At 45.4% G+C, this 26,136-nt stretch overlaps 2 protein-coding genes across 5 annotated transcripts in view; one reads left to right on the top strand and one right to left on the bottom strand.

Annotated features, from left to right (window-relative positions):
• LAMC2 (laminin subunit gamma 2) overlaps window positions 1-16,404 on the top strand; it is a gene marked incomplete at its 5' end in the record, with an annotated part of 59,313 nt that extends 42,909 nt beyond the window's left edge. The window contains 11 exons of the mRNA XM_080649100.1: window positions 540-696; window positions 1,015-1,220; window positions 2,293-2,372; window positions 3,435-3,584; window positions 4,346-4,490; window positions 5,423-5,572; window positions 6,082-6,196; window positions 7,172-7,371; window positions 9,017-9,175; window positions 9,268-9,367; window positions 11,959-16,404. Of these exons, the coding sequence (XP_080505226.1) occupies window positions 540-696; window positions 1,015-1,220; window positions 2,293-2,372; window positions 3,435-3,584; window positions 4,346-4,490; window positions 5,423-5,572; window positions 6,082-6,196; window positions 7,172-7,371; window positions 9,017-9,175; window positions 9,268-9,367; window positions 11,959-12,212 (1,716 nt within the window). The 3' untranslated portion in view covers window positions 12,213-16,404. The remainder of the gene's footprint in view (window positions 1-539; window positions 697-1,014; window positions 1,221-2,292; window positions 2,373-3,434; window positions 3,585-4,345; window positions 4,491-5,422; window positions 5,573-6,081; window positions 6,197-7,171; window positions 7,372-9,016; window positions 9,176-9,267; window positions 9,368-11,958) is intronic.
• A 1,020-nt stretch (window positions 16,405-17,424) lies between these two features.
• NMNAT2 (nicotinamide nucleotide adenylyltransferase 2) overlaps window positions 17,425-26,136 on the bottom strand; it is a 107,775-nt gene continuing 99,063 nt past the window's right edge. For all 4 annotated transcript variants that reach the window (XM_080649102.1, XM_080649101.1, XM_080649104.1 and 1 more), the window contains 3 exons: window positions 22,848-22,949; window positions 22,682-22,749; window positions 17,425-22,034 (listed from right to left, as the gene is read on the bottom strand). In XM_080649102.1, coding sequence (XP_080505228.1) covers window positions 21,932-22,034; window positions 22,682-22,749; window positions 22,848-22,949 — 273 coding nt within the window. In that variant the 3' untranslated portion in view covers window positions 17,425-21,931. The remainder of the gene's footprint in view (window positions 22,035-22,681; window positions 22,750-22,847; window positions 22,950-26,136) is intronic.

The following is a 26,136-nucleotide window of genomic DNA, read 5'->3' as shown; positions in this document are numbered from 1 at the left end:
CCTCTATAGCACTTTCTTTGTTCCAGGCACTGTTCTAAGCACTATACAAATATTTAGTCCAAGTAATAACTCTATGAGATATTATTACTATTATCCCCACTTATGGGTAAAAGAAGTGACATGCCCAAGGTCACATAGCTAGTGAGTAGCGGGACCAGGAGTCTAGGCCTAGAGTCTGAACTTTGTTTTTTGCTGTTGTTTTTTTAAAATACATTTTATTGATTTTTTACAGAGAGGAAGGGAGAGGGATAGAGAGTTAGAAACATCGATGAGAGAGAAACATTGATCAGCTGCCTCCTGCACACCTCCCACTGGGGATGTGCCCGCAACTAAGGTACATACCCTTGACCGGAATCGAACCTGGGACCCTTCAGTCCACAGGCTGACGCTCTATCCACTGAGCCAAACTAGTCATGGCTAGAGTCTGAACTTTGGACCACTGTGGCCTGCTACGCATTTCTGGGCCTTTAGCTTTTATCCCCTGGATACCTGGTGTCCGACCATGATGTGTTCTGATCCTCTTCCCTGTGTGGCTTCAGATGGATCAGTTTGTGCAGCAGCTCCAGAGCCTGGAGGACCTGGTTTCTAAGGCTCAGGGCGGTGGAGGAGGAGCACCCAACGCGGAGCTGGAAGGAAGGATGCAGCAGGCTGAACAGGCCCTTCGGGACATGCTGAGAGAAGCCCAGATTTCAGAAGGTGATGGAGGCCACTTTCCCTTCAGACAGGAGAGAATGCATAGTCCTAGAAAGCATTGCCACCCGAGGTCTCAGACTCTTCTGTGGGTACCAGTTCAGCGGGTATCGCTGCCCAGCCCTTGCGGAAGGGCAAGGACTGTCTGTGACATTCTCTGGGAAATGAATGGTGGAGATAAAAGAGCAGTTGCATGCATTCATCTATTGGGTTTGCACCATCTTGCCACAGGCCAGTCGAAGTCCCCTTGTCAGCCCTCTATTATGATTGATCACCGTGCTGACTTCAAAAAAGCTCATCCTCCCTTTCCTTGTTGCTGTCCAGGGGCCATGCGGTCTCTCAGCCTCCGGTTGGCCAAGGCAAGGAGCCAAGAAAATAGCTACCGGAACCGCCTGGATGAGCTCAAGATGACTGTGGAGAGGTTTCAGGCCCTGGGCAGTCAGTATCAGAATCGAGTTCAGGACACCCGAAGGCTCATCACTCAGCTGCGCCTGAGCGTGGAGGAGAGCAGGTCTTCTCTGCACAACACAGTAGGTGGTACTGGCTGAGGGTGCTGAGACCCGCCTGCAGGCATCACTGGCTCACTGGCTGTTTCTCAGGTTTTCTCGTCCATCTGGCAGAGAGTTGGACTTCTCTCCCTTGAAACAGTCACACCTAATTTTGTGTTCTTTAGCGCCCCCCACCCCTCCCCGGCCGCCCCGTTTCCCATTTTACTGCGCTATGTTATTCTCCCTGATTCATTTCTTGCTAACCATGTCTTCCTCTTGGGCCTGTCTCTTCTCTCTTCTCTCTGCCTGACTTCTAGCTTGTTAGCTCCCAGAGAGCAGGATCTGAGTTCGTATTCACATTCTCAGACCCCTAGCACAGTGTGTGGCTGTGATGTTTGCTGCAGGAATGAATGAAGAAACAGATGAAAGAACAAATGAAAAGTAAAGGAAGGAGGGCATGGAAACATGGTTCTGAAAATGGGAAATAAAAATTGTTGCTAGTGGGGCTGGGTGGAGGTGGAAGAGGGTATATGAGGGATAAATGGTAATGGGGAAAAAATTTAAAAATAAGGTAAAGGGAAAAAATTGTTATCAGTATGATTATCTTGATGATGTAGTTTGTAGTATGGTAGGAGGGAGAAGTTTGAATGAGCACTCTTCTATTTCAGAATAAAGAAGGCAAAGATGATAATTATGTAAGTGGGTAGGTGGGAGATGAATAAAGGAAATTAGAAGACAATCAGATGCTATACTGAGGAAAATTTATTGTAGAAAATTTAGAAAACAAATAAAACCCCCCTGTAATCCCATTACTAAGAAATAACCACCATTATAACTTGATATATAGTCCACTGGACTTTGACTACATATGAAAATATAAACGTGTATATTTTTAATGCATCTCTACCTCTCCAGATTTATTTTGAACACGAATTTCAACCTTATTCTTGCCTATACTTCTTTTTAATTGTAATGACCATGGTGACTTGGGACTCCGTGTTGCATGGTGTAGAATGCCGTGTGGCTAATGACAAGTGGTTCTGACAGGAAGATGCAAACTTGCTTAGGCTTCATGGCCAAGGACAAAGCCTTAACCAATTTTCCTTTTTCACAGAACATTCCTTCCCCAGACCACTACGTTGGACCAAATGACTTTAAAAGTCTGGCTCAGGAGGCCATGAGATTAGCAACCAGGTGAGCGTGATGAGAGGGTGCCCCTGCTTCTGACCATCCCTGCCAGGCCAGACTTGAACAACACTGCAGGGCGTTCCCTCCCCAAGCACCATATTCATGACCTCCAGGCTCATTTTTTAACCACTTCCCTTTTCGTGTATGTTGGTGGCCACCAGACATGGTCATTTGGCAGAAGTTGGGGGTCAGGGTGTTCCCAGCTTTTTCTGTGACTCATGACATGGCTTTGGTGTGTGTCAGATGTGAGTCCTTGGGCCCCAAGAAATGAATCCGCCCTTGGAAAAGAATACACTGCAGCTTTGAGGGACTCCCAGGCTCCCACAGCGAGCCTGGGAACAAGGAGCAACGAGTCTTGGGGGGGTAGGGGGCGCTGAGTCTACAGAGGGGGCCTTCCCCCTGAACAGCAGCTCTGCTGGGCCCCCATGACCTCAGGCAGCTCCTCCGTCCTGCCTGACAGTGCTGCCATGTTGCAGACCTTTGCCCAGAGCCCACTGCTCCCCAGGGTAGCGTGCTCTGCTGATCCCACATGGAACGCAGTCTGCACGGGGGGCTGGATTGGGGTTTTGTAGCATGAGCTGCCTCAGTGTTTGTTTTTATCGCTTTCCAGAACCAGGAGGACGAAAGCATGTGGGGGACTTTTATTGATTGGTTTTGTCCCCCCTCGTGATGGCCCATTTAGAGTTGTAGCACATGAGTAAGGTTTCATCCTGAATGAAATAGACCCAGGGTTTGGGGGTTTTTGTTTGTTTTCCCCCTGCAGAAAACAGCTTATAAACGCAGTATTTTATCCCCTCGCTACTGCTCCCAGCCACCCCGAGCCCCACCCCCGGCCTCTCCTGGGTATGCCATAAATGGAAAATATCGCCCACAAGTCGATGACATGAGGCCACTCCTGCAGAACACCTCCTGTTTCTTGACAGTTCCTCTAATTCCACCTAACTGGGTCAATTCTGTTTAGCATTTCTAGCCAAACCAGTTCCCGCGCTCTTCTCCCTTCATTTAAATAAAAAGGCCTCAAGGAGGCTCTTGCTAGGAAAACCCAAATTCTCCATTTAATTCTTTCAGCCATGAGGAGTCAGCCAGGAACATGGAGCAACTGGCAAGGGAAACCGAAGATTATTCCAAACAAGCTCTGTCACTGGCGCGCAAGGCTATTCAGGAAGGAGGCGGCAGCGGCAGCCTGGACGGCTCCGTGGTGCAAGGGCTTGTGGGAAAGTATGTTTCAGCGGGTCCTCACGGGACCAATGTCATCTGCAATGTTGGGGCATAATGCAAACTGTGTTTCTTTAAAAAATATATTAATATTAAGAGGGACAAGAGAATGAAAGGCTTACTTTAGGGCAAAACAGATGCCTTTAAGGCTGGAAGAAGAACAAGTTGGTTAATCTAAGTAAAATGTGTGTTTTGATTGAGATATTGCATGCTTGGAGATATGGCCACCCTCTGTAGTGTTTAAAGGATGTGAGTATGTGAGTAAATCCACCTAGTGGAATGGAGGATATAACAACAATATATTTATATTATCAAGAATTGGGAAACGCCCTAGCTGGTTTGGCTCATCAGCCTGCGGACTGAAGGGTCCTGGATTCGATTCCTGTCAAGGGCATATGCCCGGGTTGTGGGCTCGATTGCCAGTAGGGGGTGTGCAGGAGGCAGCTGACAATGATTCTCTCTCATCATTGATGTTTCTATCTCTCACTCTCCCTTCCTCTCTGAAATCAATAAAAATACATTTAAAAATAAGGGATTCCTATATGTGTTTAAAAAAAATTTGGGAAACGGATTGAATTGTCCTTAGCCAACTAGATCAATTTTAAGGCTTGTGTTTAGATGGTAGAGGAGCACATATTTGACACATAACCTCATTTGGCTTTCCTGATAATCCCAACTACATACTTTTAAGACAACACGATGGATTTTTGCTTTTAATAAAAAGAGTGAATTCTCACAAACTCCTCTATCTTTCCCCTTTGCAGATTAGAGAAAACAAAGTCTCTGGCTCAGCAGTTGTCCAGGGAGGCCACTCAGACTGACATTGAAGCAGATAAATCTTATCAACATAGTCTCCGCCTTCTCAATTCCATGTCTCAGCTCCAGGGAGTCACTGATCAGTCCTTGCAGGTAAGGACATCTCACCTGTGTGCTGATGAGCAGAAGACGAGCCGTGCTGGTTTCTTCTCTGGGGGTTGGTTCCATAATATCGTTCAGTCGTTCAGTTTTGTCTCAATGCTGACCTTTCTTGCTTAGTTTGGGAGGAGTATGTAGCTTTCTCATTACCCATGTCCTTGTGCTTTAATCCCAGTCTTGGTATTTGAAAAGGCCTCGGCTCACATCCTGAACCAATTTATGGATAAAGGTTTTATATCTCTTCCCTACTTTTGGGGACTGTTGAAAACTGTGGGAAATTATTACAGATAAAATTGGTTACTTACATTTAGGTGAAATCTATAATACTATGTATAGCCACTCAAAAGACATGTGTTCTTGTTATTTGTAGTTTTTGTTATTTCTGTCATCAATTCCAAACTTAGATTAAGAAGATTTGGCTTTCTACCTACCACAAAAAGCACTCGCAATGGTTCCCACAAAATTATATATATGATAAAACATGAAATATAATGAAAACAGACACAAAACCTCTTTGAGGATGGTGGTATGGGTGGAAAAGGGGAAGGAGATTAAGAAGTACAAACTTTCAGCTATAAAGTAAGTCATAAGGATGTAATGTACATCATAGGGAATACAATCGAATATCGTCATAGCAGTGTATGGTGACAAATGATTACTAGACTTATTATGGTGATCACTTTTTAGGTTGAATCACTATGGTGTACACTTGACACTAATATTATATGTCAACTACAATTAAAAATAAGTTTTAAAAAGAAGACCTGTTTGATGCCTGGGGGGTGTGGGGGAGATCTGCTTTGGCATTGTGCCTGTTAGACTTTGGGCCAATGTTGTTGTTTTCAAACAACGATGGCAGGTCCTAAGAAGACTGGTGTGGTAACTGATGAGCAGAAAGTTGACGTACTCATTTCCTTTGCTCACAGGAAGAAGCAAAGAGGATCAGACAAAAAGCTGATTCTCTCTCAAGCCTGGTGATGAAGCATATGGATGAATTCAAGCGTGTGCAAAGCAATCTAGGAAACTGGGAAGAAGAAACCCGGCAGCTCTTACAGAATGGAAAAAATGAGAGACAGGTATCTTTTTAATGCACTCACTCAACAAATATGCATTAAATGCCTGCCATGTGAATAAATATGGGGGGGAAATAGAAACTCTCTGAAAGATCATGGTACTACTACATACAGAGGAAGTAACTAAGATATAGAGACCTTGATATAATTAGCTCATCTTCACCCACTGGAATAGGACCCAGGTCTTGTGGGTCCGATTTTGGTCCAGCCTTTCTGCTAGCTTGGCTTCAGGAAGTATCCAGAGTTTAAAATTATGATTTGCAGAACTTCTTATCTCTGATAATGGTCTACAGACTGTTCTCTGAATGGGATCCTTTTGGGTCATTGGGTTATAGTATTTGCTTTGTCCCAGATTGTGGAGCGGTTTGCTCCAGCACCACTATACTCTTAGGTGAGTCACAGCACTCTGTTGTCACAAAGAGAAATGTGTTGGAACAATTTTGCTTGCAGGAATGCACTTCCCAGGTATATGTTACATTTACACTAATCTTGTTCCATCTGCCTTTTTACAGCAATCAGCTCAGCTACTTTCCCGGGCCAACCTTGCTAAAAGCAGAGCCCAAGAAGCACTAAGTATGGGCAATGCCACTTTTTATGAAGTTGAGAACATCTTAAAGAACCTCAGAGGTGAGTAGTTCCTGATTCAGGTCCCTTGAGCATTTTAAAAGTGCAACCATGACTTTGCTTTATTTTGAATCCTCATATATCTCTCTAAGTGATAGGTACATTGGGAGTATTAATAGACACTTAATAAATAACTTTATAAAGAACTTTTTCATTAATATTTGATGCAGGGGAAAGAATTGAGCTAGATGTCATAAGGCTTGAGTTCCGATCTCTGCCGGACCCCGTGACCAGGCTGAGCTGGCTGTGTGGCCATAAGCAAGTCACAAAGCCTTTCCAGACCCCAACTTTCTCTTTAAAGGGAGAAGGTTAAGCTATGTGATCTGTAAGGTCCCTCACAGATCCAACATCCCGCTACCATACAGATATTTTTCTTTCTCATTCTTTTTGTTGTTGTTGTTGTAGCCTGGTTGGTTCCAGAATAGGTCAATTTGTTGTGATTATGGGGCAAGCTTTGTCACAGCATCCAGATCCCAGGAAATTTAGGTTTGTGCCTTAGAGCTTTGGTTAAGTTTCAGGCTTCTTCACTAAACAACAACAACAACAACAACACACACCAAAAGAATTCCTAAAGATCTGGGATATTCTTCACAGAAAATCCAACCCTCAACTGCTGTCATTGGCAGCTTAGAGTTTAAGGCTCTGGCTTGAAACTTTGGACTTCAAAGATCCCATCTGCTTCTGATTTGCTTTGGGGTCTTAAGATTCTTGCAGTGATGGGGACCCGGGTAGGCTGAGTGTCATTTCCTCTTCACAATGGACAAGTTACGGTCTTTTCAAGGCCTCCTTTAAGATGCTTTCTCCTGGCTAAGAAAGAGCAATAGCCACAACTCTCCCTACCCCTCTCATTCCCAGGCAATAATAACACTCTTTCTGGAATTTTTCTTAAAAACTTCAGCCTCTTTCATCTTCATTTGTAAGTTGGTTGTGTAAGTTTGTTTCCATCTTCATGGCGATGTTTCCTTACCTTCATTTCAGAGTTCGACCTGCAGGTTGGAGACAGAAAAGCAGAAGCTGAAGAGGCCATGAAGAGACTGTCCTACATCAGCCAGAAGGTGACCGACGCCAGTGACCAGACTCAGCAAGCAGAGGCAGCCCTGGGCAGTGCTGCTGCTGACGCCCAGAAGGCAAAGAACGCAGCCAGGGAGGCCCTCGAGATCACCAGCAAGATAGAACAGGTAAAGAGAAATCGAGATGCTGGCCAGCATGAGCAGCTCCAAACACAAGGCTCATGTGGAATGGGAAAGAGCATTTCAGAGCATTCAAGGACCCTTTTGACCTACAGGGCTCAGAGTCCTGTTGTGGTACATGGTGGCTCCAGATCCACTTGGGCACCCCTTTTGTTGGTTGACTCACAGTCCATCATTGACGGAGTGCTAGAATCTTCTATTTTCAACTCCCTTTTTGGACAACACCATGAAAAAAACCACCCACGATTGTTTTTATATAGACTATTATATTAGTTTCCCAGAGCTGCTGTAACAAAGTACTACAAACAGGATGGCCTAAAACAACAGAAATGTATTCTCCCACAGTTCTGCAGGCTAGAAATGTGAAATAAGAGTGTCAGCAGAGTTATGTTTCCTCTGAGACTCTGGGTAGAAACATTCCTAGCTTCTGGTGGCAGCTGTCAATCTTAGTGTTGCTTGGTTTGTACCAGCATTGCTCCAATCCCTACCTCTATCATCACATGGGATTCTTCTTCCTAGGTCTCTCTGACTCTTCTTATAAGGACACCAGTCATATTGGATTAGGGGGCTCACTCCCGTATGACCTCATCTTAACCAATTATATCTGCAACAACCCTATTTCAACTAAGTTCATATTGTGAGGTACTGGGGGCTAAGACTTCTTTGCGGGGGGCACACAATTCAACACACAACAACGATCATCAGTGTTTTGACTCAAGATTATGACATTCTAGAGTTCTAGGTTCCTTGTCTCTGTGTTCTATGTAAGCTCTACTTATTTATTTTTCTCTTTTCTCCCACTGTGGGCCAGGCTGTGCTTGGCTGGGGATATGGAGATGAGAAAGACCCAGTCCTTCTCCCCCAGGAGCTTTTAGTAATGGAGAAAGACAGATTAGTGACACTTACAACCATACATTAGATGCTCCACTAGGAGTGCTTCTCAGCTGGAAGAGAGCTTTATCGTTGTTACTTAAGCATGACTTCTACAAAGCCGATGCAACTCTAGACAGCCCAGAGGGAACTCTTGATATTTGGACTGGCCTTTCCCTTGGACCACTTGATGACTTGCAAAAATAATCTCTAATTTTAGGTCCCTTGAGGATAGAGACCAAGTTCATGTGCCTCCCTTATATGGCTTCTAGCACAGAGACATCTGCAATTTGGTGCTTAATAATAGCTATTGACGAAGATGTTGATAAGGTTTGTCCTAATGAAAACAAAACTCAAAGCTGTAGCCCATTCATTCTCTGCACCCCATACTCAACTCTCTCGGGGAATAAAGTCATGCAAAAGACTTAGGCAGCAAAGGAACATGACAGAGAATGAGATGAGTTTCCCACCCTCTGTGTTATCCCAACTTGTTCCTATTGGGTTCACCATTTGGTGGTCAGTGCCCTGAGAGGGAAGCAGTGTCTCAGTGCTGACCCTCATAGTCCCCAGGCACAGACCCCCAAATTAACTTGTTTGAGGCAGAGCTTTGGAAAGGGTATGTCCCCAAGTCTGTCTCTCTCCTTGTTCATTTCACTCTATCAGGGCCTCACTGCAGCTGTATTTTTTCTGCAGTTGTCTTTGGAATGTTTTTGTGCCTCACCCCTCTCTTTCCTTCCGTCCCTGGCTCCTTTTCTTCTCCCAGGAGATAGAGAGTCTGAACTTGGAAGCCAATGTGACAGCAGATGGGGCCTTGGCCATGGAGAAGGGACTGGCCACTCTGAAGAGTGAGATGAGGGAAGTGGAAGGAGAGCTGGCCAGAAAGGAGCGGGAGTTTGACATGGATATGGACGCCATACAGATGGTGAGTTCCCACAGCTTTCCAAGGGAGATTCCTTTAAACTTGCCAATATGGAAAACACCCTTCAAGACGAGTTTGTATGTGTTTTTCCTTAGGTGGTTACAGAAGCCCAAGGAGCTAATAACAGAGCCAAGAATGCTGGAGTTACGATCCAAGATACACTTGACAACTTGGACAGCATCCTACACCTAATAGGTAGGAGTACCCCCCAGCTTCCAGCCCCATACTCCATGCCTTTTTCTAGAAGACTAACCACGAGTCCCGATGAATGGGAGTCTCAACTTTCCTTAAGGGTATCAGGAAGTTAGCTTTTCCAGGCCCAGATACTGTACATTTTCTGGACTCTATGTTAGTTAGCATCTCTAAGATGGGTTACTGAGCACATTTGCTCTTAGAGGTGAAAGTCCCTAGGTCAAAGAGCTGAATGTTTATAGGGAAGGCATATTGAAACTCAGGTTGATTAATAGTGTCTCATGGATCACAAAGTAAATAGTGGAGGAAGGATTTGAATGGCTTGAAAGTCCTGCTAAGGACTCTGGCCTTGATTCTGAGAAGCTAGTGGACAGCTCTAAGCAGAAGAATACCGTCATCACTGTATATTTCAGACAGATCACTGGGTGGCTGTGTAGAGGAGAGCTAAGGCGGGTTAGACAGAAGGCAGGGTGAGGCTGCTCAGGAGATTGTTGAAGGAACTGAGGAGAGAGATGATGGAGTCTTCTCTGAAGCAGTGGAAGTGGTGAGGGGGAAGCTTCTCCCTGTTTGGGAAGTCAAGAATCACTTGCTGACTCTGCTATGTGTCCCTCCTCAAACCACAGTTATACTTGGATGTAAGCGGCGGCGGCAACTTGAGCTGCCTGGTGGATAACCCAGAAGAAATATAAAGGTGGTAGGCCCATGAGATACTGCAACATTTTAGGATGAAATAGTTTAGAGGGCACGGTGTGGCGACAAATCAGGTTTCTCCCTAGAACCCTCCAAAAGACGTTGATTTGAATTAAAATTCTAGATTTAGGTAGAACTGTTTCAGGCCCTCATTTGGCCTGTTTGATCAAGCTTGGACTACAGCAGACAAGCAACTAGGTATTTGATTAGACTCCAGCCACATTCTGGAAAAGGCCTAGTTCTACATTGTTAGTTCCATGGAACAACTTAAATAGAGTAGAAACTACACCATAACAAAAATGGATCAATCACCCTGAGTATCATCATCACCCTGAGAGACCAATATTATCTGTGTTGTTATCCTTATGCGTCTGCTTTGTGATCCCATTAGGGCCCCTAAGAGTAAAATACCCTGTAACGGTAAAAAATGCAATCCAGTTGAGATTTTAGCAGCTTTGTTTAGTGTTCTGAAAAAGGTAACGAAACCAAGGGGGCCTTTAATGAGAAAATGGGGAGACAGAGATAGATAACTATTAAACATGTGCTAAGCCAGTGGTCGGCAAACTCATTAGCCAACAGGGCCAAATATCAACAGTACAACGATTGAAATTTCTTTTGAGAGCCAAATTTTTTAAACTTAAACTTCTTCTAATGCCACTTCTTCAAAATAGACTCGCCCAGGCCGTGGTATTTTGTGGAAGAGCCACACTCAAGGGGCCAAAGAGCCACATGTGGCTCACGAGCCGCAGTTTGCCGACCACGGTGCTAGGCACAATGCCAGGTATTTTCATGGTATTATATCATTTAAGTCTTTATAAGGTCCTATGAGGTGGTTTTATTCTTTTATTTCACATAGGTATAAACTGAGGCTCATAGAGGCTAATAATGACCCACAGATCCCTCAGCATTCAAGCCGAGGTCTCTTTGTCTCCAGCACTCTTGCTCTTTTGGAGTAGCTCGTGCTGCCTCCCCATGGATATAGTTATTTTGTCCCCACACTTAACATTCTCTGCATGGCATAGGGGCCCACCCTAAATTCGTGAATTCTCTCCTGCCCCAGGTGAAGGATTGGTCCATTTTTGTTATGTGTTGTTTTTACTCTATTTGCTCTGTTCAGTCCTGGAACAATAGCATTTTAATTGCTCTAGGTATAATAAACTCATGCAACCGAATACTGTCACTCAGCTTAGATATGTGAGGCCACCTCACCTTGACTTTGAAATGACCAAGGGTCGCTCAAACCTATTCAAGCCAAATGAGTTTGGCCTAGTGCTCTTCATGCTGATGTCACTTTTAAATTGCTTAAGGGTAAACATACCTGAACAAATGGGACTACGTTTCATATTGGAAGTAAACCAATATCTAGCTAGATTCCCACTGTTTCAGGCCAGAAGGAAATCTTGCGTCATTTCCTAACAGCTGGAACCCATCCTCCAAATAGTAAAGCATACCTTGGCCTCTATGAAGCCTGAAGCCCAGCCAGTTTCGACAGGTCCTTCAATGGATAACAGCAAGATAATGTCTAAGGGTGGTTCAGAAAGCATAATTTGGGGTTGATTCTGATCCTAGGATGAGATCAGTCCCATATGACCTTCAGCGCCTATCTTTTCAGAGCATGAACTATTGACTCTAACATCGAAGGAGAATTCCAAGCTTCATATTGCTTAACTGGAGAGCTCAGAATTAGACTGTTTACAACACAGTAACTATGCCAGTGCTCTCGACACTTTTTCTGGATTATTTATAATTTAAAATAAGCCTTTTAAAAATAAATGCATGGCATATTATTAGCTCTGGACAAGTGAAAGAAGAATTAGTTAAAGGTACAGAAGGGCCATGTGGGTTTAAGGGGATCTAACCCACAACTCTTTTCTGTTAAACTCCTTTTTCATTCCCTCCAATAGACCAGCCTGGCAGTGTGGATGAAGAGGGGCTGGTTTTATTGGAGCAGAAGCTTTTCAGAGCCAAGACTCAGATCAACAACCAGCTGCGGCCCTTAATGTCCGAGCTGGAGGAAAGGGCACGTCGCCAGCAAGGCCAACTCCATTCGCTGGAGACGAGCATAGATGGGATTCTGGCTGATGTAAAAAACTTGGAGAACATTCGGGACAACCTGCCCCCAGGCTGCTATAACACCCAGGCTCTTGAGCAACAGTGAAGCTGCCGTAGTGATTTCTCAACTGAGGTTCTCGGGACACAGACCTCAGGGCTCAGGAGCTATCTCAAGTGGGTGGGGTGGGATGTGGACGTCTGGACATGTTGAAAGGCATGCTCAGGTCAACTGAACCTGATTCCATCCCTGAGACCTTGGCCAGACAAATGTCTTATTGCACCAATGTGATACTATTTGCTTTCAGATGCTGGATAATGAGGCAAATAGCATTGAGTAGGAGACGGATCAAGGATCTGGATCCCAAGAGTAGACTGGATGGAAGGACAAAATGTACGGGCAGATGATTGCCTCAGAATAGGCGTAAACTGAGTCCTGGAGTGTGGACAAGTGCTGCTGGGTGATAGCTCATTCATTCTTTGAGTAATGTGACCAAAGGAAAATATTTTAACTTGGCTCACGCATAAAATTCTTCCTAATGTCAGAACAGAGAGTGAAGTCCAGTCATACTGTGGCCAGTAAAATACTATTGACTCCTAGTGTCCAGTGTTCTTGTTGATCAGAGTTCCTCCCACTTACCACCCAGTACGTAAGCATGTACTCCACTTTCAAGCTGGAAGAAGAGAGCAGTGATGGAGTGAGGAGCTGCAAGCCCGGCCCATTTGGAGCAATGATGCCTGCCGTGCCCTGCTACCTTCAAGTTCTTCTGGACCTGAGAGTGGCATCTGTTCTCCTGACGATGCCACGGCATCACCCTATCAGCATTTCCTACTAGCAAAGCAAACACTGGGATTCACTTTTGGGTTTCAAAGTAATAGAAAAATGTAGCTTGGGCATTGAAAGAGGTACAATATAATCTAGAAGATGTATTAGTCCTAATTCAATCTTCAAACATTAAAAATTATTTGCACCCATGTGTTCTCCCTCTCTCTCTCTCTCTCTCAGAATGTTCCTACTCACACTGGAGCTAGATGAAAGTCACCCTTCCATCCATTCATCCATCCATTCATCCATCCATCCATCTGACATATATTTATTGAGTACCTCCTGTATGCCAGGGGCTGGGTACAGTGGTGACAGTCTCTGCCCTCATAGAGTTGAATGTCTAGTGAGGAAGATAGACGTTCACAAAATAAATTTAAACTTACAAATCTGTTTGTCACAAGTGGTGTTTATTGCAATCACCCCCTGGTTTGCAACCTCTTTTCTCAACAGGACACATGTTGCAAGACACTCCCTTGGGGGCACTTGGGTTTTGGCAAAGCTGAGATGGCTCTGGGTTGTGCACATGTCTTTGTATTCCAGCTGTCCCTTTGCCTCTTTCCACAACCTACTGCAACAGACCATTGAGTCATGACAACACCAATGGGAATTGCTGGAAAAGCCAGAGGCCCTTCCACCTCGGCTCAGAAGACTTGGGCACTGCCTCACCTCTGTATTTCTTGGCTTTTCATGAACATGTTTTTAATAAAGAATAATTCTTAGATGCCTGTGGTCAATTTCTAATTTGTTGTTCCAAAACCATGGAAACTAAAATGCCACAGAAAGAGCAAGGAGTCCTAGAGTCAGCATCCTTAAGTCCTTTTTCTGAGCATCTGTCTGGCCCTTTCCAACCACGAGAGTATTTTGTGACATTTCACTGGTACTATCTCCTAAGCATGAAGAAGAATTTATTTCTGGAACACCCTGAGCAAGGTGGGGATTATAATGAATATTTTTGTCTTTTTATTGGCTATAAAATAAAGGTAAAATCAGTAGTTTGTGGTACATTGCCCATACTTTCCAATACATACTATATAATAAAAGCCTAATATGCAAACCGACCAAACAGCAGAATGACTGGTCACTATGATGCGCACTGACCGCCAGGGGGCAGATGCTCAATGCAGGAGCTGCCCCCAGCCCACATGCCCCAGGCTGGCCAAGGCGGGTACCAGCGGGGGGCCCTGGATCACCCCTCCTGTCACCCCGCAGAGGGAGGCTACCAGCAGTGGCGGTGGGGGGAGGAAAGGGCGAGGCCAGTGAGCAGGTGGTGCCAGGCCAGCCAAGGTGGGTGCCAGCAGGGGCCCCCTGATTGCCCCACCAGTCACCCCACAGATCAGCCCTGATCACCAGCCAGGCCTAGGAACCCTACCCATGCACGATTTTCGTGCACTGGGCCTCTAGTTAAAATATAATAAATTAAGATCTTGAATTGGCCATCTACCCAAGTGGCTGAGAAAAGGACTCTGCTCCTGTCCACATTGACCCTCCCTGCCCCTGCCAGGTACTGACAGGTCTGATCACTTTGCTTTACCTTCTGTGGAAGTGAATTTATAATCCTGTCTTGACACACCCAATCACATCTTCTACAAATCTCTTGCTTTAATTAAGTAGTGCCCAGAAAATAAGGTGTATTAATTCTATTAGATCAACTACTATATCACATAGACATAAAAATGTACATAACTCAAACACAATAGATGTTTTTCCTGTTCCCATAACGTGCTGAATGGGGAGAAAGTTGGTAAGATGGAAAAGCCTCCATGTAGTCATTCCAGAAGCGCTGCCATTTATAACATGTGACTTTAAGGGTTACCCTGGACATCATCTCCACTCCAGTGGGTGGAAGGAGAAAAAGATATGGAAGAGGGAGACACATGGAAGGTTTTGGTGGGCCAGGCCTCGGAGGGGCTGTACATCACTTTCACATTCACAACTAACTTACCAGGGAACTGGGGAATATAGGACAATCTAAAGAGGAGAGAATGCATCGTTAGTGATTGGCTATCTGTCTCTACTGAGTAAAGGGCTAGGCCAGTGGTCGGCAAACTGCGGCTCGCGAGTCGCATGTGGCTCGCGAGCCGCGGTTTGCCGCTCTGTTGACTAATGAGTTTGCCGACCACTGGGCTAGGCAGTACATATACTAGGGAACTTCATGAGGGACCCAATTACTTACTAATCAAGGAACATGCAATCATAAAAAAACTCCTCAATGGGATAGGTTGTTAAGTCATAAGACTGTCTTCCTGACAAGTAGTCCCTAAGAAGAGAGAAAGGCCATGTGACTTAGAGATAGCCTACCTGGGCCTTAGCCTCTGTTACTGTGGGACGTGGCTACAGTGTTTGGACAGGTCCAAGCCTTGGACTGATGAGAGGGCACAGTCCTCTCGTGGCCACGTGCAAGTCCCAGCTTGGAGGGCAGAGCCCTCCCAGCACAATGATAGCCAACAGCTGTAGTTGTAAGCTTGAACCTATGGTCCCAGCACATGGCCCCATGTGCCTAAGTGATGTGGGCTTGATAGAGTTCAGGTGAATGTAATTGAGTAGGATCGTAACCCACGAGAATGTTGTAAACATCTTTAACATGCCCTTACTTTGCCTCATGGAAATCTGGCTATAAAATAAAGACATGGCTTGTGGGCACTGTCGCTGTCTCTCCATCAGAGAGGCAGCGTCCCACCAAGACCCAGCTTTCATTCTCTTGTCTGTCTTTTCTAAGCCTTTCAGCCGCCCCGACTCAAGTTCACCATTGGCTGTGCTGGTGTGGCACATGTTATCGGACTTGACCTGACCCTGCCATATTGAGGGAGCTTTTTTCTTCTGATTTCTCATCAGTACTTGTGATGTGTAGTGAAAACTTTCTTATACTTCTCCTCTGAGAGTTTTCTGATGAATTGTGCCGACGGTGGGCAATTACTAGTACACACATCATCTACTTTGACTCACAGGGATTTCTGTATGGAGATGGGAGTAGAAATGAAACTGCCTATGGACGAGAACTTCTTAGCAGATGTATTTCTGGTCTTATCCCAGGATGTGGTTTCCTTCCAGTACTCTTGGGAGGCTGGAGGGAGGGGGAGGGAGACACTCAGTCATGTCCAATGTTTGGAACAAGTCTCAAGGACCAGGAATATGTTTATCGTGTCATCTTTTAATGTTTTGCATGGTCATGGGAATGTTATGGATTCTTGCTGTGGTTCAGTTTTCCCACCTGGAAAGCAGAGATTGTTGTTGTTTTTTTCTCTGCTTTTGTTACACTATGGACTACATGAAACTTCCTAGGAAATTCCAAGATCTGAAGCTTATTTATGGGTCATAGGGGAAGAAATGTTAATGTACATATACGTTCATTAAAATATCTATTTGAGCCGAAACCGGTTTGGCTCAGTGGATAGAGCGTCGGCCTGCGGACTGAAGGGTCCCGGGTTCGATTCCGGTCAAGGGCATGTACCTTGGTTGCGGGCACATCCCCAGTGGGGAGTGTGCAGGAGGCAGCTGATCGATTGTTTCTCTCTCATCGATGTTTCTAGCTCTCTATCCCTCTCCCTTACTCTCTGTAAAATATCAATAAAATATATTTTAAAAATATATATATCTATTTGACAAGTTCGTGAAATTTCGCAGATCAAATCAGTATTTATACCTTCATTTAAACAAGCTCTCATCATTATATACTTTTTTGACAGAGAAAAAAGTGTTTAGCTTTGTGCCAAAATAGCAAACATAAATACAAGTCATCAATTTACAAGGCGTTTTGAGTATCATTATCCTATGCCACCAAACCCACATGGATACACACGAAGCTCACTAATCTCAATTTTAAACAAACAAAAAGTGCTAAGAACTAAAATGATTTTTTAAAAAATAACCACAACTAATCTGACAAACACGTAGCTAAGCCTTAACTGAACTGACCTAACAGGAAATTACTATTTCACCTTCTGAATCACAGCTGAGATCAGCTCATAACAATCACCATTTAGACCTAAACCAATACAATGTGTATGTCACAACTAAAAATGACATTGAACTGAGAGTTACAGCAGGATTGGGCAATTAACAACTTATTCATTATTTGCTTTTTTACATTGCCAAGACAATGTGCGAGTTTAGCAACTTCTCAAAATCTGTGCCAAAAAGTTATTCAAGTTCGTAATTTTTAGAAATTTTTATTTCATAAAGAACTAATTTCATTAAGGAGTCAAAGCTAACCAATACCAGACTATGCTGATTTAGATAGAATCTAAGATTTTATTTATTTTTTTTAGCTGAGAAAACTTAGGCACAATCACAAAATTGCTAATTCTTCCCTGCTTCTGACCCTTGGGTGTGTTTATAAATACTTTCGTATTGCACATGTGGCATCAGCTAAACCAGGCAGAAAATCTCCAGCTCCAAGAACGTTTTTACAGCTGTTGTCATCTGTCAAGTAGGACTATGAAGAAAAAGTGATATATTCTGCAACCTACAGAGAAGATTCTAGACCAAGACAGGAGACTCCAGTAGCATTGGCTTCTTTATTAACATAATTGAAACATATTGCTGATAAAACTTTTGTCTGTGACTATTCTAAGCAACAAAATTTCACTCAAAATATTTCACTGTGAAATGGTGTTGCAACTCAAATGTAGTTTATATGAATGAATTGGTTTCTATAAAGCAAATCTTGCTCTTAAAATGGCCAAATCAGTGACCAAAAAGTGACTCAAAAAAAAAAAAAAAAAAAAGCTTCCCCTTCCCCATGCCAATCCTTGAGACCTCCTGGATCCAGCTGCGTTCTGGGCCCTGGGACTGAGGAGGGAACGGGTGTAACTCAGTCCTAACTAACTGGAACAGATTAATAGGACACTCCCAACTCACACAACTAACAAACCACGAGTTGAGTTTTCTGAGCAGCCATAGGAAGGTGCAGGCTGGATGAATTCACCAAAGCATCTTCATCCTCATGACCACAATGCTATTCCTAAGGTGTCCTAATTGGATGAGCTATAGAATCGGTCCCTGTTTCCACCCTTTCCATCTCCTCTGTTGGCCTTCCTGCAGTAGCCGTGGGAGAGATCCTGAGCTTTTCATACTCCACTGATTAATTTTTGACAAATAAAATATAACATGCTTCTCTTAGTCCCCTAAAGTGTGTGAACGTGTGTGCGTGCGAGTGTAGTTTGGGAGAATAGATTTGGGCTGTTTAAGATACAAGTCGTTTTTCCCTGTAATTCCCTGCCTTTTGCTGTAGATTGATTATTGGGTCTCGCTTTCTACTTCATTAGAGCAGCAAGTTCTTTTATTCTTCGTGAGAAGCTAGAGCATGAGACCAGAGAATGTCGGGGAAAGGTAGGCCAAGCTGAGACCGGAAGAACGGTGTCCCTAGAAGCTCTAGCTCTGGGTTTCAGGCACTTCAGTAAGAGACTTCCCTCCCCTGTTCCTATGTACATTCAAGGAAAATGAAAGCAAGAAGCTGCCTGGGGGAAGGAGTGGTAAATGAGGTACCAGCTAGCAGCACAGAGCTCCCTGCCCACCCCCCAGCCAGAGGGCCATTCCTTGAAGAGACAGTCCTTGACACAAAGGGTTCTTGCTCATATCAGTCACTTTCAGAAAAATGGAACCTTTTTTATTGGCAGACAGAAAATGCAGCTCCAGACCCCTCTTGATATGATCACCCCAGCCCAGGCCTTGGAGCCACGCCAGCCTTGGGTTGGACTTTGTAGGGAGCAGTAGGACCCCAGAGGGGAAGTCAGAGCCTGGAGGTTAGCCTATCGGTTAGCCCAGTGGTCGGCAAACTCATTAGTCAACAGAGCCAAATATCAACAGTACAACGATTGAAATTGCTTTTGAGAGCCAAATTTTTTAAACTTAAACTTCTTCTAACGCCACTTCTTCAAAATAGACTCGCCCAGGCCATGGTATTTTGTGGAAGAGCCACACTCAAGGGGCCAAAGAGCCACATGTGGCTCGCGAGCCGCAGTTTGCCGACCACAGGGTTTAGCCTATTGGCACCTGGGGCACTAGTTCAAACTCTGAATCATCGTTCTGGTGTTGACATTAGCTGGGTCACAGCCACAATGTCCTGCCATGGAATGAGAGAGAGGCTCTGACCTCCCCCTTAGCAAAGGAAGAATAGGGCAGAATGGGGAATGGGCAATTCTACCCAAAAGGAGATTCACTTTTCCTTGTAAAGCTATTGTAACAAGATCCCTGTGATGTACCAAGATAAGACCTGCCCCCTTTTATTACTAGAAATCTACTTCTATTTTTTCTCCTTAGCTCATCTCCTCTCCCTTCCTGAATCTTCTCACCCCCACACTCAGTGCACAGAGCAGCCCAGTTCTCTCTCGTTGGTTGTGGACTAAATGGGGCTTCATCCTTTGTACGCCATAGGAGTCTATAGGTGCAAGTGGCGGATTTTTTTAATTAAATGCAAAATATCGTGGCGTGTGGGGATGGTTTCCGTTTTGGACACATGGCAGTTAACTGGTTAACCAGAGTCCAGCTAAGTAACAAAGACTAAAGAGACTAAACTTATCTTGTCGTTCTTGGGTCTGCTCATGTAGATCCTCATAATAAAATCTATCTGTAAACTCCATATCCTTGAGGATGCCATCCCCCCCACCCCCCAGGGAACCCAGTTCCCCGTTTTCCTATTTCTTTGCCTAGACAAAGGCTTTTCTGTCTTTCTCCCTCCAACACTAGTGTCATCTTGAGCATTCTGGGTCTTTCTTAGCCTTCCACAAAGCAATTCTTTCTTGGATTCAGAGAGTTACTTTCTAGGATTTCCTCCAAGCTGTTGAGATTTCTTGACTTCTAGCTACAGCCTTCCTCACCATCACATTTTCCCTCGGAACTGCCATATAGAAGCCATTTATAGGCAGCACCTGGATCAGACATAATTTAAGAGAAAGATGCCAGATAAAGGCTATGAAGAGTAGAAACCACATATTAGCTGGTTAGTAGCATGGGATCTGGAGGGGCAGAGGCCATGTGATGTGATAACCTGAGGGTCCGGGAAACAGCATCCTTTTGCTAGGCTCTCTACTTGCTGTATGACTTGGGACCAGCCATTTAATTCAGGGGCTCTCTGCTCCCTCATCTTTTAAAGGAGAATGTTGGATCAACTAATGTCTAAAGTTCTTTCCATTTATGAATCCATGATCCTTAGTCATGAGCACTAAGACCCAAGAATAGAATCTTTCCTTCCCTCCTCTGGAGATTATTTCCATAATCCAAGAGGAATAACACCCTCCTGGTTGCTATTCTACATGCTCTTCTGCTGAATCCAGTTCCCTACCTGGAGACTACTGAAGGATGTTGCAGATGTGAAGTGTGTGGTGGAGACCATTATTCCTGGTACCAGATCTCACCCAACCCCTCTGGGCCATAGCTGGTACTAGATTTTGATAAAATTGTCCTGCTGCTCGGGGACCGTTCCTCAAAGACAATAGGAAACCCAAGAGCCAGGGACTGGATGAGAGACACAGGACACGAGAGAATAATTTCCTCTTGGTCTCCAAGGAGGATCTGCACGGGGCCTGAACAACTAGAACAGAGCCTGTCAATACTGTTTCCAGGGGCAGTGGAGGAAGGTGGGAAATTAGGAGAAAATGGATGAAACTATAGTGACTCTTGATGTCCCTCACAATCTCTGTCCTGTGAACCCACTCCTCTGCCAGGCAGATCTCCTCAGATGATGACAATGGTTGCCAGGTTGGCAGGAGATAAGACGGGCCTGGGAACAAGGCCAAGGCTCTGCTTCTCAAGAACTGCCCTCAGGCCGTGTCACCCCAGCTCAGTGGGTGAAGGATCATCAGTTTCCACCAGGGCAACCAATTGCTTTCTCCTACATCATCCTGGACTCACATTATGACAGAGACATGTCCCAGCCAAACAGGCAATAATTGCAATTAGCAAAGACCCCCAGGGATGAGTGAATTCCTAGCATGTTTTTCTTCAGAAATGACCGCATCATTAGGACTTGGCCTTGCATATGTGCTTCTTCTCGGGTGCAGGAATGTGGCTAGGTATGGCCTCCATTGGCTGAGATGGGGATTGGAAATGCCTGGGATGGCAGGAGACCCACTCTCTGCCATCAGTCACAGCCCAAAGGAGTAACAGTACAGATGTCACCAGGAAATGGGGATGGACTGGCTCTGTGTGAAGCTAGGCCCAGAGCCTCAGAAAAATGGTCTGAAACTAAGGATATGGACTCAAATTCTTCTAAGAACCCCTCCGGTCCCAGACTTGCCTCCCAGGTTTCAGAACTTGAAAGTCTCACTCCTGACCCCAGACTGTTCTTGCTGCTGCTGCTGCTGTAGGGGATGGGGGTGGGTGGTGTAGGTAGGTGGTGGTGGTGGTGGGGGGTGTTGGAGAAGTGGAGGTGGCTTGGCCTTCTTCCCTGGGTGTGGCCCTCACGCGCTCACTGTGCTGAGTCTGGCCACAGTTTCCCATCACAGGGAAGCGATTCCACAGGAATGCATCAAGACCACAGACGTGAAGGACCACGGACACTGATTTCATCCAAGTTCTATGAGGCGTGAACAACAACAATCAAAATCAAAACAAAACAAAACAAAATAACAAACAAAAAAACAGAAAAGAAAAAAAATAGCCCTTTGTGGTAAAGGGCATGCTGGGAAGGCGAGAGCCAGAGCTGCCTCCCCAGGGCATGCTGGGAGGATGGGCACCAGAGCCACTCTCTAGAGCATGCTGGGAGATGGCCACCAGCACATCTCCAAGGACGGCACTTCCCCCCAACTCCCACCCCTACGCCCTCACCCACCCGCAACCCGGAGACTAGAGGAAAGTTTGTCCAAAGATGACTGCGGAGTAAGGGATGCCGAGGTTCTCTGAAGGTCCCCACACTGTGGGGGCTTGAGCCGGCGAACGGGGAGAACAGTCAAGATGAGGAGATGGAGAAACAGAGGCCGGAGAGAAACAGGGGACCGACAGAGACTGGAGGGGCCAGTGTGTTGGCGGAGGACGTAGGGAGAGTGCAGCAGAGGGCTGTGTGGCCGCTAGCCCGAGGCGTTGATGTACAGCTGGCTCTTGAGAATGTAGTCGATGACGGGCTGGGACAGGTAATCCACGACGTGGCCGTCCCCATGCTGCAGGGCCAGCCTGGATGAGAAGAGATGGTAATCGGTTGGACATCCTTCCCTGAAGCCCGGCAGGAGGACTGGTCTGCCCACTCTCTTTCAGGGAAACGGTTACCCAACACCCCATTACCAGCCTTTGCTTAGGCTAAGTAAGTGGAATCCCTATTAGGAAATGCCCTCTTGTGCCCACAATTTCTCCCCCAACCTGGTGACTCCATTTCATCCTGGCTCTTCCAGTTCCTAGCTGAGGGAGCTTGGGCAAGCGATTTAAGCCCATCTGTTCTTCAGTTTTCTCTTCCACGAAATGTGGACAATAACTATCTCATTTATTACAAAAATTAAATGATTCATTATGAAACCCACTTAGAACAGCCCAAGCACACAGTAGGCATTTCAATGTTAGCTATTCTTATCTCATTCCTTTGTGTTTCTCTGCACCATGGTCTGTGAAAACGATTCTCATCGGGGTTATTCTGATGGACCATTTCCTTTCTTTCCTACATGAGCCGGATGGAGACAAAGGTGCCCTCTCACAAGCCGGGGGGCTGTGGCGGGAAGGCACCCACAGGTACAAAAGGGCTCCAGGGATGCACCTTGGTTTATGCAGTTTTGCCCCAGCCTTGGTCTGGCTGCTCCCCATTCTCTCCTCATATGATGAGTCAAACGTACCTGCTCTTGGTTGAGCTGACAACAGACATGGGATGGTTGATGTCATCCTTCACCACCATGATGTTGTTCTGGGGACAGAGCAGAGAGAATAGGTTGCCAGCCCTCCCAGCCTCGCAGAAAAGGGCCACATCACAGAGCTACACCAGCAGGGAGATGGAGAACTCACTTTGTATTTGCGGAGTATTGAGGAGTGATTCATGATTCGGTCTGTGTCAGCTGCATCCCGGGGCACCACTACAATCCCAAAGTCCCCAACAATCACTTCCATCTGGAGAGAGACAGAGAGAGAGAGAGAGAGAGAGAGAGAGAGAGAGAGAAAGCCTTTTGTGAGATCATGACCCCAAGCCCCTACCAAGCAACTACTTAGCAGGGTGCAGGTATCATCCATGTGGAACCCCAAGCTTTAGTCCTACACTTGCTTTCTCAGCCCATCAGTCAGCTCCTCAAAGTAACAACCCGTAACAGTGTTAGTGGAATGAGTGAGAACTTTGCCTGGCACACAGAATATGCGTAATAAATACCCCTACCAATGAATAAGTGTGGTTCTGCATGCCTGAGCACGATCTCTCCGATTCCCGAGGCTCCTGTTGAGTTCATAATGCTGATGAATAGCATGAATGGCACAGAGTCCTATGGTGGACAGCCTTGTGGCAACATAGATCCCGTTGCCCAGCAAGAAAAACCCTGGCTCCCGGTGGGCTACCGAGAGGGGCTAGAATGCTCCCTGCTCACCCCAGTCAAAGCTGCTGAGGGTCTCAGGGGCGTGCACTGGTGTGTGCAGAGGAAGTGATAGGAGGAAGATTATAACAGGGTCACTTCTGAGGTCAGCCTTTGATAGGAGCTTGCTGCCATGTGAGAAATGAAACCTTTTCATTAAAAAAATAATAACCTTTCACATTTATCCTGACTATAGACAACGTAGAAGCTTGGAAAACTAAAAAACAAAAACAAAAAAACGAAGAAGAAAGAAAGAAAAAAACAATCAGAACCACACCACACAGAAAACCACTAATATAACCATAATAAATTTTCCCCTCTCTACAAATAAGTGTATATGTCCACTCCACATTTGTATTAAACTGAAAAATAAATCACTTTATCTGCATTTTAGTTTAACATTATATTGTGAGCATATTCTTACATCACTAAAATGATTTGAAAAGATGAAGCTTTAGCAATCTGTGTACTTTATTGTCAAGCTGTACTATGATATGGCAATGATATAGTAAACCCATCTTGTATAATAGAAAGTGTGCAGGGACCTGTTTTTTGCAATTATACATCATACGTTGTTGAAGATCTTTATACAAAAGCCTTCTACCACATCTCTGATTATTTCTTTAGGATAAGAAGAAAAATAATTAGATGAAAGGATCTGAACTGGACACATTTCAAGCTCTTGAGACATATTACCAAGCTTTCTGGAAACTCGTGCCAATTTCTGTTTTCAAAGAGTCTGAAAGTGATGGCACTTAGAGACTTGGATCTAGCCTGGGCGTATTATTATTGCTTAGATCTTGCCAATTAAGGATCCCAGGTGGGGGGTGTAGGGAGGGGAGGCCGGCTGCTTCTAAGCAAGGCAGCTCATTGAGCAAGACCTGGTTTTGGCAGCAAAGGACCCAGGTTTCTTCTTACAGTTCTCCACACTAGTGACACCGACAGACATTAAGGAGCACTGTGGGAGGATTTCTGTACTAGCAGGATTCCACTTCTAAGTCCAATTCACTGATGATGTTCATGTGGGTGCGCGTGTGCGTGATTGGGTGCACGTGCGCGTGATTGGGTGCACGTGCACGTGATTGGGTGCACGTGCATGTGGGTGCACGTGCGCCTGTGCCCTTGGGTTTTCCATCCACTTTACCCTACTGCCATTGCTGACAACTGGAGCTCTGTTGTTGCTGAAATAAAAAGTCGGCTGAAGGTGCCCTACGAGGGAAGTTGTGAAGAGAAGTTAGAGGTAGGTGTAAATATCAGGGCCCCATGGGATCGTGCCATTTGGAAAACTAGAGCATTTTGCAACTTGCTGCACTGATCGGTGGTGTTCAGACCCGGTAAACTGGCATGGTTTAAACTGCCCTATAAAAACCAGGAATGTTAGGGAGAGGCAGGGCAGGGAGCTGGAGGTAGACCCAGCTCCTCCTGCCATAGCTTTTAGAATGCTGCCCTGGGGTTCACTACTCCGAAGGTAACCTAAGACACTGGTTCTCACACTTGGCTGCGCATTAGAATTGCCTCAGGTGTTTTAAATTTTCCCAAAGCCCAGTTCACACCCAAAACCAATTAAATCAGAACCTCTGGGAATGGGACCTAGGCATCAACAGTGTTTTAAAATTCCCCAAGTGATTGCAATATTCAACCAAGCTTGAGAACCAGTGGTCTAAATAAATACTGAGTTAAAACTCCAGGGGAATTGGAAGGGTACGGAAAGAGAAGAAAGGAGAAAAGGGAAGGAGATGGGAGGGGAGGGAGGAATGGGAGATATACAAGGGAGATCCTTAAGGACTTGGCTAGGTAGATGTTTCAGGATATCTGGTGTAGGCCGGCCGCATAATGCAGGATCTGCCTTCAATTTGATTCTGAGAACTGGATGGGTGTTTCATATGCCTGAAATAATGGGCCTATTTAAAGAGAACATCCTCGTTTAAAGCATGAAAACAATGGCTCAGAATGGCAGTCAGGACTCCTGGGGGGATGGCCCTCTGGGTGACATTAGTGCATCTGCTGCTTTCCACTCAGGAACTAATGATCGGAGCACTCAATAACAGTGCCAGGTGGCTCAGTGGGTAGCAAGCAGACGGAGACAGTGCTGCTTGAGATGTTTTCCTTTGCCAGAAACAGGTGACAGACTGGCCCCTGGGAATCACAGATGGGCAAGGGAGACGGGGTCTAGAGACAAGACACAGCGTTACCACATCAAAGAGGCATATCTGCAGGCGTGTAGGCCGGAGGCTGCAGACTTTATCTTCTTTCTAGGGCTCCAGCTTGATTTTCATGCTGGAGGGTGTCTGTGTGGGTAGGTGTGCTTTGGGGTGATGGGAGGTACCAGGTGCTAGAGTTGGGTGAGGTGTGCTATTGGTCCTATAGGTAACCATGTCCTTCCTACCACACCCCAATTCCCTAACCTCCGGAACACCAACCTCTCTTGGTTGTCCTCCTGCCTCCCCATCTGCTCTTTTTTGGTCTCTCATCTTGCTGGTTCTTTCTCATCTCCCTAACCTTGAACTTGAACTATTGGAGTCCCCCATGCCTCAGTCCTTGGACCTCTTTTTTATCTGTATTCACACCCTTAATGATTTCATTTGATTTCGAAGCCTTAAAGACACACTAAAGGCTCCCTAATTGATACCTCCAGCATAGATTTTTCTCCTGAACTTCAGGCTCATATATGTAGTGGCCTTTTCAACATGCCAACTGGGGTGAGGCATCGCAAATTTGATATGTCCGTGAGCCCCTAA

Source organism: Plecotus auritus (genome assembly GCF_963455305.1).
Source record: "Plecotus auritus genome assembly, chromosome: 12".
Taxonomy (NCBI): domain Eukaryota; kingdom Metazoa; phylum Chordata; class Mammalia; order Chiroptera; family Vespertilionidae; genus Plecotus; species Plecotus auritus.
Note: the sequence above shows the minus strand (reverse complement) of the source record. Positions and strands in the feature narration are given on the sequence as shown.